Genomic DNA, 15,672 nt, shown 5'->3' with positions numbered 1-15,672 from the left:
TTCTTCCATCTTAAATTAACCCATTTCTATAAGTCTATACCTTGCCACATGGCTCATGGCTTACCAGTATCTTACATGTTGGTACTCATGGAGATGGCTGGCAGTGTCTCCTGACTCAGCCTTCCTGTTCCCAGAATTCTCTTCTCTGCTTGTCCCACCTATACTTCCTGCCTGGCTACTGGCCAATCAGCATTTTATTTATACAGATTGATATCCACAGCAGAGAAAGAGGAAGACCTATACTTATACAGCCACTGTGAAAATCAGTGTGGTGGCTTCCCAGGAATATGGGAATAATAGATCAACCTCACAATCCAGATATATTACTCTTGGTCATATACCCAAAAGACTCCCTACTACTAAGGAGAAAATTTGTTATCCATGTTTATTGTTACTCAATTCATAATAGCCAGAAAATGTAAATAGCCTAGATCTCCACAAATGAATGGAATAGGTGAATGAATAATGAAAATGTATACATTTTTATAATACACAATTGAATATTTTTCAGCTGATGAAAAATGAAATCATTATAGTCACATCTAAGTGGATGGAGATAGAAAAAAATTATCCTGAGTGAGGAAATCCAGACCCCAAAAAGACATATATTATATGTATTCTCTTATATGTAGATGTTAGCTTTTAAGCCTTCAGTTGGAATGCTACAATCTATATACCAGAGAAGTTAAGTACAGAGTAAGAGACTAGTAAGGGTAGAGGAGGATCTCCCAAGGATGGGGAGATAAAGTATAATTATTGTGATGGTTTGAAAGAAAATGGCTCCCAAAGGGAGTGGCACTATTAGGAGGTGTGGCTTTATTGGGTAGGTATGCCCTTGTTGGAAGAAGTGTGTGACTATAGAGGTGGGCTTTGAGGTCTCATATATGCTCAAGCTTTGTTCAGTGTAACACTCAGACCACTTCCTATTGCTTGCAAAATGTAGGGCTTTCATCTATTTCTCCAGCATCATGTCTGCCTGCAAGCTACCATGTCTCCCCATGATGATAATGGACTGAATCTCTGAAACTGTAAGTGAGCCACCTCAATTAACTGTTTTCGTTTATAAGAGTTGCCATGGTCATGATGTCTCTTCATAGCTATAGAAACTGTAACTAAGACAGTTAAGGAGAAACAAGAGTTAGACTGGAAGAGTATGATTAAACAGAGAGATGGAGGAAGGAGGGTAAGGGAAGATTATAAGGAGGAACAACCAACACTAAGGGTCATTTGAGGGGTCATATGGAAATCTACTATAGCAGAAGCTTCTTAAAATATGTACCTATATAAAAGAAATATAAATGGAGTCACTAAATAATGGAAGAGACAAAATCCCAATTATACATTTTTCACTACCAAGTGAAACCTCCAGGGCCAGAAATGGTTTACCTCTAATTGAATTCTTAGCCAAAGGACCCCATGGAAACCACCAAACAATTCAGGCTGTTGCCAAGGGTATTGATAACTCTCCACAAACTGATACCCCCCCCCTATTGCTGAAGACAATATATAGGTATCTCATTGACATGGAGAAATCTAGTTTGTTCTAACTAGAGTCTTAATCCCTAGTGACTACTGCTCATAGTACTAAACGGTACTCTTTAGGATACCAGAAGAGAAAGGTAACCATCAACCCAGCTACAAACCCTGGAATTTACGAAGATTACCTGCCTGCATGATATGTTGGTTCAATAGTGGCACAAGCATTCTATGAGTAATTGTCTTAGTTAGGGTTTCTATTGCTATGAAAAGAAATCATGACCATGGCAACTATATGAAGGAAAACATTTAATTGGAATGGCTGACTTACAGTTTCAGAGGTTCAGTCAATTCAGTCCAAAATGTACCTGATTCATTTTCTATCCTAATTTTTATTGCTAACGGAACTGTCTTATAACATCTTTCAAATTTATACACTTACAGCTCTTAGTAAGTTTTTCTGAAATCCTTAACAATGATTATTATAACTATAACTAACTGATCTTCAACTCCCTCAGAGACCCAAGAAGGAAATAATACTACCTAATAAAAAATAAAAATAGGAAATGCATGCAAGCAGCTTCAAAAAAAAAAAATGTGAGTTGACAGAAACAGCCAGCTGCCTGGACAGTCACCTGAGGTTTCTCCGCAGTGTTAGGGCATCATCTTCAGCCTATAGTGGCTTACCAGTACCTTACATCTTTTCTCTCATGGCGGTGGCTGGCATCTCCCCTCAGCCTTTACTTCCCTGCCTTCTCCTCTTCCTTGTCCCGCCTACCCTATGCTTCCTGCCTGGCTACTGGCCAATCAGCACTTTATATATTTTAACCAATCAGAGCAATACATTTGACATACAGAACATCCCACAGCAAAATTCCTACTCTACAAGATGAAGTGCTTGCTTGACACTCCTTGGGCAGCCCAGAACCTGAAACTAGATAGGCCATAGGCCTAGGGGAAAACCAAATAACATATTTCTGCTATAGGAATAAAACAATAAAAGGACCCTCAATGACATCTGCTATACCCATAGATCAATACCTTGCTCAGCCATCATCAGAGAAGCTTCCTCCTGCAGTATATGGGAACTACCACAGAGAACCACAACTGGACAATGTTCTGAGAGTGAGAAACCTTGGAACACCCAGTCCTAAATGGTACATCTTCCTTAAACCCCTCCACTTAGGGCTCAGGGAATTATGCAGAAGAAGAGGTAGTAAGAAGGGATGGATGGTACCAAGTAAACAGTGCCTTGCATACACAACAGGACTGAGGCCTACATGAACCCAGAGACAGTCAGCATGCACAGGCCTGTACAGATCCACGTCAGATGGGGTTCCAGTGTTAAGAGAGGAAATCGATAAGAGCTTCTGTCCTTATCTAGGAAGTTATTTGCAATTAACACTTGCTTAGAAATGAAAAATTAGTTTCCTCCTATGGAGAATCAGTGAGTATATAAACCACATGGGTAGGCCCCATGCCCAGCAATAAATAGAAGGCAAACACAAATGAACTCAATGGTATTTTTGGATGATTTTTTTAACTTTACTGGTGTTTTGCTTATATATTATGGTTTCTGATTCTGTGTCTTGTGTGTGTGTGTGTGTGTGTGTGTGTGTGTGTGTGATTCTCATGCCCTTTTTTATTTATTTTTCCATTTATTTTTCTAAAGAGAGAAAGAAGACATAGATTTGGGCAGGTGGGAAGGATCTGAGAGGAGATGAAAAAGGGGAAACCATGAGCAGCATATATTTTATGAAAAAGATGTATTTTCAATAAAAAAAGAAAAATGAATTTTATTATTTTCATGAGAAAGAAATAATTTTAGAATTTACTATAATGAAAGGATATGAGAATTTTGGTATTGTTTTTGTACCATTTCACCTCATGTTTACATTTTAATTAGATTATAAATCCATACAATTTATAGAGCTGAATAGTTTTCTATATTATTATATGAAAAGAACTCCTCAATTTCTCATTCTCATTTCCTTCTCTCATTGTGACAGTCTGCTGCTTTTGGTGTCTTTTTTTCAATAGGTTTTTCTTTTCACTTTGTTTAGTGTGTGTGTGTGTGTGTGTGTGTGTGTGTGTGTGTGTGTGTGTATTGTATACTTGCATGTGTTTTTGCACTTGGGTATGTGCGTGTGTGCTTCTGCATATATGCATGTATTTTAGCATATGTATGTTAGTCAAAGGTCAACCCACAGGGTTGGTTCTCTCCTTTCACCATGTGGGAATGGAACTCAAGTCACCAGGCTTTGTGTCAAGTGCCTAAATGTGCTGACCCATTTCTTTAGCTCCTGCTTTCTGAATTCTGCTGTTTGCCTTCATTCTCTATTGTCCTGTCCCTGCTGATTGATTCCTGGAATGGTGACATTTACCCCTTGTTTGCAGAGGCTTCCTTAAGCTTTACTTTTTCACTGTTTTATTTATGCTCGTAAATTCTTCTCACATACATTCCTCTGCAAAGCTTCATTTTTTTATGTTTTTAAAATGAGTATTTTATTTTTATGTTACTTATAGTATGCAAAACAAATGTTAACATCTAAAAATAATCCTAAAGCATGCTATTTAGTGGTTTGTGGTGTGGTTACAGTATCATTTTTCAACTTTTTGCTTCCAGAACATTTTAGTTATTCCCCATTCTCCGTTCCTGAACTTGTGGCAACTATCTCTAATGTGCTTTCTCTTTCTCTAATTTGAATGTCTTTAATCTACTTTTCTTGATAAATTTCTCTACTTAATATTTTCAGAGCATTGCTAAGCAGCAATGGCAAAAATCTGGAATCATTGTCTTATTTTTGTTTGGGAGAAATCTGCTAATCTTTGATCTTTAAGGATGTTACCTTTGGGTTTTACATAAATGTCCTTGTATCGTGGTTAGGGAGTTTGTGGTAGTTTAAATGAAAATTGCTACATAGGCTCATGGGGAGTGGCACTATTAGGAGGTGTGGCATTGCTGGAGTTGGTGTGGGCTTTCTTGGGGGAAGTAGGTTACTGAGGGCTGGCTTTGAGGTCTCAGAAGCTCAAGCCAGGCTTAGTAGCTTAGTCATCTCCTGCTGCCTGTGAATCCAGGTATAGAACTCTCAGCTACCTCTCCAGCACCATTTCTGCCTGGGTGCTGCCATGCTTCTCACCATGAAGATAATGGAGTAAACCTCTTTAAGCCAGCTACAGTTAAATGTTTTCCTTTTTAATAATTGTCATGGTCATGGAGTCTCTTCACAGCAATAGAACCCTAACTAAGACAGAGATCTTTTTTAGTTCTAGTTTTTTTTAAACAAAAAAATCCCAATTTATCCTGAAAAAGTGTTGGTTTTTGTCAAATTTTCAGCAATGTCTTCATTATATATTTCTCTTCTTTATCCTATTTTTAATATTTGTTATGACATTCACTTTATGTTATTTCTATGTTAGTCAATGCCCATCACTTGGATGAATCCCAGTTTGTCACAATATAGAATAATTTTTAGTGTGCTTCTGGATTCAGCTTCCCTGCATTGCAGACTTTAATGCCTGTGCTTATTAGGTGCCAGTCTGTAGCTTTATTCCTTAGACAAGTTCCCTTTGGGCTTGACATAAGTGTAGTGCTGACCTTATAGAAGACATTAGGAAACTATCTCACCTGTTTTGATGTTTGGAAAAGTTTGAGAGAAAAATGGTGTTATTTCACCTTTAAATCTATAAAATGAACAAATACCAACAAATTGGAATAGGACCAAACCAACAAACAGAATGAAAAGAGCCAAAGGAAAAGCAGTAGAAACACATATAGATATAGAGAAACACATGTTCACACACACAGAAGTCATTTGAAACACAATACTAGAAGCCATTATATATATGCAAAGGATCTGTAATGTTTTTAAAAATGCCTTGGCACAACAGTATGAGACACAAAACATCCGAAGGTACCATTAAATTTGTTTGGTTGTGGCCATCTACAGATGGGCATGAGACCTACCCTTAAGAGTAGTTTGTTTTCCCAATGAGACTCCTCAGAGAAAACTAATTTTTCACTTACAAGTGGTTATCAATTGAAGACAGTTTCTAGGATAAAGAACTACTTCTCACTCCTAGGAACCCATCGAGTATAGACCCATGCAGGCCCAGTTCATGCTGCCACAGTCTCTGTGAGTTCATGTAAGAACTCTCCAATTTTGTTTTTATGCAGGCACTTGGTACTATAAATTTTCTTCTTAGAACCACCTTCATTGACGGTTGTTTGGCTTGAACTGTTTGGAGGGCACCCAGGCAGTGGGATTGGGATCTGTCCCTGGTCTATGGGCAGGCTTCTGTAAATCCGGTGCCTGTGGTGTGACACCTTGCATAGCCTGGGTGCAGTGGGAAGGAGCTTGGGCCTGCCTAGGCTCAGTGTACTGGGCTCTGCTGACTCCCCATGGGAGACCTCGATTTGGGGGGTGTGGGGATACGGGGCAGGGTGGCTTGGGAAAGAGGGCTGGGGGTGGGAGGAGTGAGGAGGGGAGATCTGTGGATAATGTGGAATGAGTAGAAAATTTCTTAATAAGGAAAAATGAAGAAAAATAACAATAATAAAAAAGAAAGGAGAGACTGTGTAAAGGCATATAGATTAGACATCTTTTACATTATTCCTTGCTGATGTGTTTGCTTAGTAAATGTGCCAAAAGAGAGAAAAGGTTGCCAGATTTGTATATTAGAAAGAGAGAAGTCAGAGACTATGCTTTTCCTATTTTATTTATGAAACTACAAAACTTTTAAATGTGTAATCCACATAAATGATTCAAAAGTATCAAAAATTTTACAAAACTATAAATTCTTTTAAGTAATAATTTTACTATCTCTGAAACAAATGAAATTATGGTAACATGTACCTGCTTTGAAAATGTCATGAACAGAAGAATGGATAAAGAAAAGATGGTATATATTCATGACAGAGGTTAAAAAAGATATCTTAAAAAAAAGAACCACCTTCATTGTATCACATATATTTGGGTATATTGTAGTTTTATTTTAATTCATTCTAAAAAGATTTTAATTTCCTTCTTAACTTCCATGTTGACCTATTTTTCATTCTGTAGTGAATTATTCGCTTTTCATGAGTTTGTAAGATTTCTGTTGTCTGTTGATATCTTAACCCATGGTGGTCAAGCAAGATGAGGGGTGTTATTTCAGTTTTCTTATATGTGTTGAGACTTGCTTCATGCCCAAGTGCATGGTCAACTTTAGAGAAAGTTCCATGAGTTGCCGAGAAGAAAGTATATTCTTTCATATTTGGGTGAAATGTTATGTAAATATCTGCTAGGTCCATTTGATGTATAACATCATTTAGCTCCAGTATGTCTCTGTTTAGCTTTTATCTAGATGACCTGTCTATTGGCAAGAGTGAAGCATTGAAGTCTCCCACTATCAGTGTGTGAGGGTCAATCTGTGATTTTCACTGTAATAGTGTTTCTTTTACAAACTTGGGTATCCTTATGTTTAGTTCATAATGTTTATGATTAGAATATCCTCTTGGTGGATTTTTTTTTCCTTTGATGAGTATGTAATGTCTTTTTCTAGCTTTTCTGATAACATTTGTTTAAAGTCTATTTTGTCATATATTAAAATGTCTACATTGGCTTGTTTCTTGGGTCTGTTTGTTTAGAATATCTTTTCTCCATCCTTTTAACCTGTGGTGATATCTATCCTTGATAGAATGGTGTGTTCCTTGGATGCGGTAGAAAGATGGATCCTGTTTTCAAATCTAATCTGTTAGCATGTGTCATTTAATTGGAGAATTGAAATCATTAATACTGATAGTTAATAATGAGCAGCATTTATTGATTACTGATACTTTTGTTGTTATAGTGTTGGTTCTTCCTTCCTCTTTTAACTTGCTATTCTGGGATTATTTATTCCTGTGTCTTCTTGGGTGTGGTTAAGCTCTTCAAACTGAAGTTTTATTTCTAGAGCCTTCTCTAGAGCTAGATTTATGGATAGATGATACTTAAATTTTGTTTTATTGTGAAATATTTTTCTTTCTCTGTACACTGTGGTTGACAGCCTGGGATGGTATGTGTGATCTCTTGGAGTCTATAGAACATCTGTCCAGGACCTTCAGGCTTTTAGACTCTCTACTGAAAGATTAGATGCTATATGATAGGTCTGTCTTTATATGTTGTGTGGTCTTTTCCCCATATAGCCTTAATATTTTTCTTTGTTCTATACATTCATTGTTTTGATTGTTATGTGCCATGGGGAATTTCTTTTCTGATTATGTCTATTTGATGGTCTGTATGCTACTTGTACCTTTTTGGGCACCTCTTAGGGTTGGAAAATTTTCTTCTATGAGTTTAAAAAAAACACCTTCTGTGCCCTTATCCCAGGTTTATTCTGTTTTCTCTATTTCTACTATTCATAGATTTGATCTTTTCATGGAGTGATTTCTTGGATGTTTGGTACCTAATCTTTTGTTTGTTTGTTTAACGTTTTCTTTGATGAGGTATCCATTTCTTCTTCCTTATCTTTGATGCCAGAGATTCTCTCATCCATTTCTTATACTGTATTGATGAAGCTTACCTCTCTAGTTTTTGTTGATATCCTAATTTTTTCATTTTCAGTTTTATTTTAGTTTGGGTTTTCTGTAGTGATTATTGTAGGAAAGGGGGGCCAGCTGCAGGAACCCACCCTGACCCTGGAGCTCAGAATCAGTGAAAGAAACAGAGCCTAGATCTGGGGCCCTAGCCAGTGGGAAAAAAGACACTTTATCCCTAAATCCAGAACCAAAGAAACATGCCTGACTCTGAAACCAGTGCCAAAGAAACACACTTTGTTCCTAGAATCAGAGCCAATGAAAGAAATATGCCCTGGCCTTAGAATTAGAGCCAAAAAGCTAAGAAAGGCCAGTGAAAGAAATACAGTTTGGCTCTGAAATCAGGGACATCTCTGCCCCTGACCAACAAAACTAACCAGTCCCTGAGCAGAAAAACTAACCAATTACTGGACAGAAAATCTTCTCCCTGGAGAAACTCTGCCCCCAAGAGATCATAGGATCTCTGCCTGTTTGGTTGCCAGCTCTTCTTTCCCACTCTGGTGGAGGCAGCCACTCTTCTGAACTCCTCCTTCCCAAATAAAAAGACTCAAAAGAGTCTTGGGTGTGAAGATCTTCATTTACCAGTGCAAAGAAGAAGCACCTTGTGAAGACGTCCCTTAGTGGACTGATCAGAAAAAAACTTTGCATAGATGTTCCCTTAGGGGGACTGAGCAAGGTGGAGCTGAACAGAAGGATCTTGCTAAGACATCCCTTAGGGGACTGAACAAGGTAGAGAAGAAAAATAAAAACTTTTCACTGGAACCAAAGGAGATTGCTACATTTCTACAGGGGTTTCTCCTCTAGCAGAGTGAACCAAAAGCAGAAACATGTTGGGCAGGAGAAAAAGCAGAGCTCTGCTGAGAAGCCCCTTAAGTGGGAGCTGGTAGCTCCCCAGAAGAGGAGCAGGATTGCTATACCCTGCAGGGAGACAATCCCCCACCACACCCCAACTCCAGGAATAGCCTGACCCCCCAAGCAGTCAGGATACCCTTCTCTCTAGAGCTGAGCTGACTCCCTGAGCAGTTGGATACTTTGCCCTCCAGAGCTGAGCTGTAGCTCCAGCCACCAGAGCTGTCCTAGCAGCTCAGGATATAGCCTGACCCCCCAAGCAGTCAGGAGAACTTTCCCCCAGAGTTGCAACATTCACAATTATCTTCCTATTTTCATGTCTTTAATTGTTTTTAACATTTAATTTCACTGTTTGTGTTTTCACAGACTTCATTAAGAGATTTATTCATATCCTCTTTAAGGTCCTTGAACATAATCACAATTGCTATTTTGAAGTTTTTGTCTGAGACTTTAGCTACAGTGCCTTTCTCAGGGCCTACTGAAGTGGGGTGTCTGAGTTCTGGTGGAGGGGCATTGTCTTACTGTTAATATTTGTGTTTTTGTGCTCATATCTAGGCATTTGGTTTGGGATGATTGAAGTGATTGTAATTCACAATATCTGGTCTTGCCTTTATTTTACTTTCCTTGCTTTCTGTTGCTCTCTCTGTGTCTTAAGAAACTGTGGTGGGTGTGGGTTGCTTGGTATAGACTGCTTCTATGGATTCCTGGGTAACAGAGAGGATAGATGTGGGCTAGGAGAAAAAGCTGAGAGGCACTTCAGGAAAGAGCTAAGGGGTCTTTCCACATCAAGATTCAGGGTCTTCAGGGAGTTGGAAGTACAGTGGGAAGAGTGGATCCTACAAGCAGATTGCAGTAAGGCAAAGAATAATCTGAAGAGACGGGGATGAAATGGGGGACCCTGGGTCTGAAGCAAGAGCTGGAGTATCCAATGGATGGAGTTGAGGTCAGGCTGAGGATGAGAATAGAGAGATCATAATGAAAGATAGGAAACACAATATGAATCACTTACCTGAGTCCCTACCATATATGATCAATGAAGGTCCCACCTAAAAAGTGTTTCTAGGTATCTGAGGCTGACACAAAGGAACAGAAATACACTAGAAAGGAGTGCTGAAAGGGTCCACAGGAAGGAGGAAATCTGGGTCCACTCAAAGATATGATGGAGTCCACACAGAATGGAGGTCAGATGGGAGATTGGGGTCCCAAAAGAAGTCTGTTCCAGGACTCAGATGAGGCTGAAGAGATTATAATGGAAGACAGGAAGGAGTGTGAAAATTGCCTACCTAAGTCCCAGCCTGGTGTGGCCAAGACCATATAAAAACAATGACTATAAAACATAAATCTCTAGCTATTGCCCCCCCCCAATGTGGTCAATTTACTTCTGGTAAATCTGCTAGAACAAAGACAGCCATGAATTTCTTTTAACTCATCTTTTAACTAACAAGACATATGGTGTAGCATAAATCTTAAAAGTTCTTATTAATAAAATCAAACCTGAAGCCAGTTATTGGGGTGAATGCTGAAAGATCAAAGAAGCAGAACAAGCCACAGCCACCTCACCTTACCAGTTCCTCAAGTGATCCTGTTTCCTCAGACTGGAAGCCTCTCAGTTCTCATCCAGAATGAATCTCAGCTGAACTGCTTCTTGAAGCCTGAAAGCTTAACCAGCCTAGTTCCTGGTTTTGACACCTTATATACCTTTCTGCTTTCTGCCCTCACTTCCTAGGATTAAAGGCTCAATTTCTGGAATTAAAGGCGTGTGTCACCATGCCTGGCTGTTTCCAATTTGGCCTTGAACTCACAGAGATCCAGAGGGATTTCTGCATCTGGAATGCTAGGATAAAAGCTGTGAGTGCCACCATTTCTAGCCTCTGTGTCTAGTGGCTGTTCTGTTCTCTGACCCCAGATAAGTTTATTAGGGTGCACAATATTTGGGGGAACACAATACCACCACAATATGGTGTCTAGTAGGAAGGGTCTATTGACAGCTGCACTCATTCCAAAGCTCCCGCTAGCTGTATCCCTTCATTAATACATTTTACTCCATTTTATGACTTACAGTAAAGATGTCTTCATGTCCATCCTGAAACCGAGCCCCATCTCTTCCATAAAGATATATAGGCAATGAGCTTCTACATTGTCCATATAATACAATATAAACCTGTGAGCTGGTTCCTGCATTTGGAAAGTCGCTTGTGATGACAGAAATCTTCCAGTTTCCACCTGTAGAAGCACAAATAGCATACAGTGTTATGACATTACAAAGACAGAGTACAAAACAAATACATTTTCTCTTTTTCAGTTCATCTGAAAAAGCATCTTAACATTTGGGTTTTAAACTTGATTTTATCAAATCCTAATATAATTGTCAAAACTACATTGTGGCTGAAAATATTTCTGAAAATAAATTTAAAAACAAGTGTAGAGACTGGTGACCTGTTGTTGTTGGTCACACCTGACCTCTGAGAGTCACTCTAGAATTTCTAGTAATTTGATAAAATATCTATAATAGTCTTATGCATAACATGTAATATGTGTGCACAGAATTAGAATTAGAATTTTAAATGCTAATTAATATGAATATATATTCTAAAATAGAAAGAATTGAGATGTCTTCCATCAATTATTTAACTGTCTCAGATAAACAGACAATACTGAAGTCACAAAGATGAGAAAAGCTGTGTATCATCAGCAATACAAAAGTGTTGCTATAAAATAAATGACTCATTTTGAAATCATAAAGTTGAAAGAATTTTGTTATACAGCTTCATTTTAATGTTACCAGATGTTTTGGGGGGTAAACATCTGAAATGAAACCTGCATGTTAATTAGTGAGAAATTAGAGAGCATCCTCACAATTCTACAAAACAAAAAAATAAATTCAAAAACTCAAATGACATTCTAGTCATTAGACTACAATTTTTCTTCTAAATTTGAAGCAAAGTATATTTTATCATTATCATTATAATAAATAATCAAATTATAGATTTAAATTTTATTTATGACACTATAATATATCAAGTAAATACTACATTTGTAAATGTCTAATTTAAAATTCAAATTTTTATTTTACTTGTCTAATATAGGATAAAAAGCAATGCTAATCTACCATATCATCTTGGTACTTGCTACTTTTAAAAATAAAAACAATTTCTTTAATTAGCAGAAGATACCAATCTGTTTTGATTGTTGTTGTTTTACTTTTTTGTTCATCTACTTAATTTACATCTCAGATGCAGCCTCCCCACCCCATCCTCTAATCTCAGTCCCCCTCCCCTACTTCCCCCTCCCACCCTCAATCCTGTCCTCTTCCTTCTCCATCCAGGAAAGGGCAGGTCTCCTATGATTATCAATAAAATACTGCATATCAAGTTATATAGTAAGACTAAGCACATACCCATGTTTTTTTTTCAGTTATAAATGTATTTTTTATTATATTTGTATTTTAATTTTACACATCAGCCATGGGTTCCCCTGTCCTCCCCTCTCCCGCCCCCACCTCACCTTCCCCCCATTCCCTCCCCTCCATTCCCATCTCCTCCAGGGCCAAGACTCCCCTGAGGATTCATTTAAACCTGGTATATTTAGTACAGGCAGGTCCAGTCCCCTCCTTCCAGGCTGAGCAAAGTGTCACTGTGTAAGCCCAAGGTTCCAAACAGCCAGCTCATGCACTAAGGACAGGACCCAGTACTACAGCCTGGATGCCTCCAAAACAGTTCAAGCTATTCAATTGTCTCACTTATCCAGAGGGCCTGATCCAGCTGGGGGCTCCACAGCCTTTGGTTCATAATTCATGTGCTTCCGTTCATTTAGCTATTTGTCCCTGTGCCTCTCCAATCTTGGTCTCAACAATACACACTCTTACAGACCCTCCTCATTCTAAACAATTGGACTCCTGGAGCTCCACCTGGGGCCTGGCTGAGGATCTCTGCATCCACTTCCATCAGTTATTGGATGAGAGTTCCAGCCCGACCATTAGGGTGTTTGGCCATCTGATCACCAGACTAGGTCAGATCAGGCTTTCTCTCGACCATTGCCAGCAGTCTATCATTGTGGATTTCTGGGGACATCTAAAGCACTCTGCCTATTCCTGTTCTCATATGGTCATCATTTATCATGGTCTATTATTCCTTGTTCTCCCTTTCTGTTCTTGATCCAGCTGGGATCTCCTGCTCCGCTAATCTTTCTTTCCCTCGAAACTTGCCCTCCATTACTCCCACTGTTGTCCAGGATGTTCATGTAGATCTCATCCATTTCTCTGTCATTAGGCAATCCCTGTGTCTTTCCTAGGGTCCTGTTTTCTAGGTAGCCTCCCTGGAGTTGTGGAGCAGTCTAGTGATCTTTGTTTTACATCTAATATCCTCCTATGAGTGAGTACATACCATGTTTGTCCTTCTGAGTCTGGGTTACCTCACTCAGGATGATTTTTTCTAGATCCATCCATTTGCCTGCAAACCTCATGATGTCATTGTTTTTCTCTGCTGAGTAGTACTCCATTGTGTATATGTACCATATTTTCTTTATCCATTCTTCAGTTGAAGGGCATCTAGGTTGTTTCCAAGTTCTGGCTATTACAAACAATGCTGATATGAACATAGCTGAGCAAATGCCCTTGTGGTATGATTGAGCATTCCTTGGGTATATGCCCAAGAGTGCTACAGCTGGGTCTTGGGGGAGATGGATTCCCAATTTTCTAAGGAAGCACCATATTGATTTCCAAAGTGGCTGTACAAGCTTGCATTCCCACCAGCAGTGGAGGAGAGTTCTCCTTGTTCCACATTCTCTCCATAAGCTGTCTTCTGTGTTTTTGATTTTAGCCATTCTGACAGGTGTAAGGTGGTATCTCAGAGTCATTTTGATTTGCATTTCCCAGATAATTAGGGATGTTGAGCAATTCCTTAAATGTCTTTCAGCCATTTGAGCTTCCTCTGTTGAGAATTCTCTGTTTAGTTCTATAGCCCATTTCTTAATTGGACTGTTGGACATTTTGATGTCTAATTTCTTGAGTTCCTTATATATTCTGGATATCAGCCCTCTGTCAGATGTGGGGTTGATGAAGACCTTTTCCCATTCTGTAGGCTGTCGCTTTGTCTTGTTGACTATGTCCTTTGCTCTGCAAAAGCTTCTCAGTTTCAACAGGTCCCATTGATTGATTGTTTCTCTCATTGTCTGTGCTACTGGTGTTACATTTAGATCTCTGGTGCCAGTGCGTTCAAGACTACTTCCTACTTTCTCTTCTATCAGGTTCAGAGTAACTGGATTTATGTTGAAGTCTTTGATCCACTTGGACTTAAGTTTTGTGCACGGTGAGAGATATGGATCTATTTGCAGCCTTCTACACATTGACATCCAGTTATGCCAGCAACATTTGTTGAAGATGCTTTCTTTTTTCTATTGTACAGTTTTAGCTTCTTTGTCAAAAATTATATGTTCATAGGTGTGCAGGTTAATGTCAGTGTCTTCGATTCGATACCATTGGTCCACATGTTGGTTTCTATGCCAGTACCAAGCTGTTTTTATTATGGTAGCTCTATAGTAGAGCTTGAGGTTAGGGATTGTGATGCCTCCAGAGGTTGTTTTATTGTACAGGATTCTTTTGACTATCCTGGGTTTTTGTTTTTCCATATGAAGTTGAGTATTATTCTTTCCAGGTCTGTGAAGAATTGTGTTGGTAATTTGATGGGGATTTCATTGAATCTGTAGTCTGCTTTTGGTAAGATCACCATTTTTACTATGTTAACCCTGCCTATCTATGAGCATGGGAGATCTTTCCATTTTCTGACATCTTCTTCAATTTCTTTTTTCAGGGACTTTAAGTTCTTGTCATATAGGTCCTTCGCATGCTTAGTTAGAGTAACCCCAAGGTATTTTATTTCATTTGTGGCTATTGTAAAGGGTGATGTATCAGTGATTTCCTTCTCAGCCTATTTGTCTATTGTATATAGGAGGGCCACTGATTTTTTTTCAGTTGATCTTGTATCTTGCTATGTTGCTGAAGACGTTTCTAAGCTATATCAGTTCCTTGGTTGAATTTTTGGGATCACTCAGTATACTAACATGTCATCTGCAAATAGGGAGAGCTTGACTTCTTCCTTTCCAGTTTGTATCCCCTTAATCTCCTTAAGTTGTTTTATAGCTCTGGCTAGAACTTCAAGTACTATATTGAATAAGTATGGGGAGAGGGGACAGCCTTGCCTTGTTCCTGATTTTAGTGGTATTGTTTTGAGTTTCTCTCCATTTAATTTGATGTTGGCTGTTGGCTTGCTGTAGATTGCCTTTATTATGTTTAGGTATGTTCCCTGTATTCCTGATCGCTCCAAGACCTTTATCATGAAGGGGTGTTAGATTTTGTCAAATGACTTTTCTGCATCTAATGAGATGATCATAGTTTTTGGGTTTTTTTTTTTTTGAGTTTGTTTATATGGTGTATTACATTGATGGACTTTTGTATGTTTAACCACCCTTGCATCCCTGGGATGAAGCCTACTTGATCATGGTGGATAATTGTTTTGATGTGTTCTTGGGGTCCGTTTGCCAGTATTTTATTGAGTATTTTTGCATCAATGTTCATGAGGGAGATCGGTCTATAGTTTTCTTTCTTTGTTGCATCTTTGTTTGGTTTCAGAATCAGGGTAATTGTAGCCTCATAGAAGGAATTTGGTAATATTCCTTTTGCTTCTATTGTGTGGAACAATTTAAAGAGTATTGGTATTAAGTCTTCTTTGAAGATCTGGTAGAATTCTGCAGTGAAACCATCAGGTCCTGGGCTTTTTTTTGGTTTGGAGACTTTT

General features: G+C 38.7%; 1 protein-coding gene across 1 annotated transcript in view; it reads right to left on the bottom strand.

The window, feature by feature from the left end:
• Positions 1-15,672, bottom strand: part of Rp1 (RP1 axonemal microtubule associated) — a 222,221-nt gene that overhangs the window by 168,530 nt on the left and 38,019 nt on the right. The window contains exon 3 of the mRNA XM_036179670.1: positions 10,941-11,104. Coding sequence (XP_036035563.1) covers positions 10,941-11,104 — 164 coding nt within the window. The remainder of the gene's footprint in view (positions 1-10,940; positions 11,105-15,672) is intronic.

Source organism: Onychomys torridus, chromosome 2 (genome assembly GCF_903995425.1).
Source record: "Onychomys torridus chromosome 2, mOncTor1.1, whole genome shotgun sequence".
NCBI lineage: Eukaryota > Metazoa > Chordata > Mammalia > Rodentia > Cricetidae > Onychomys > Onychomys torridus.
This window is presented reverse-complemented; position numbering and strand designations above follow the sequence as displayed.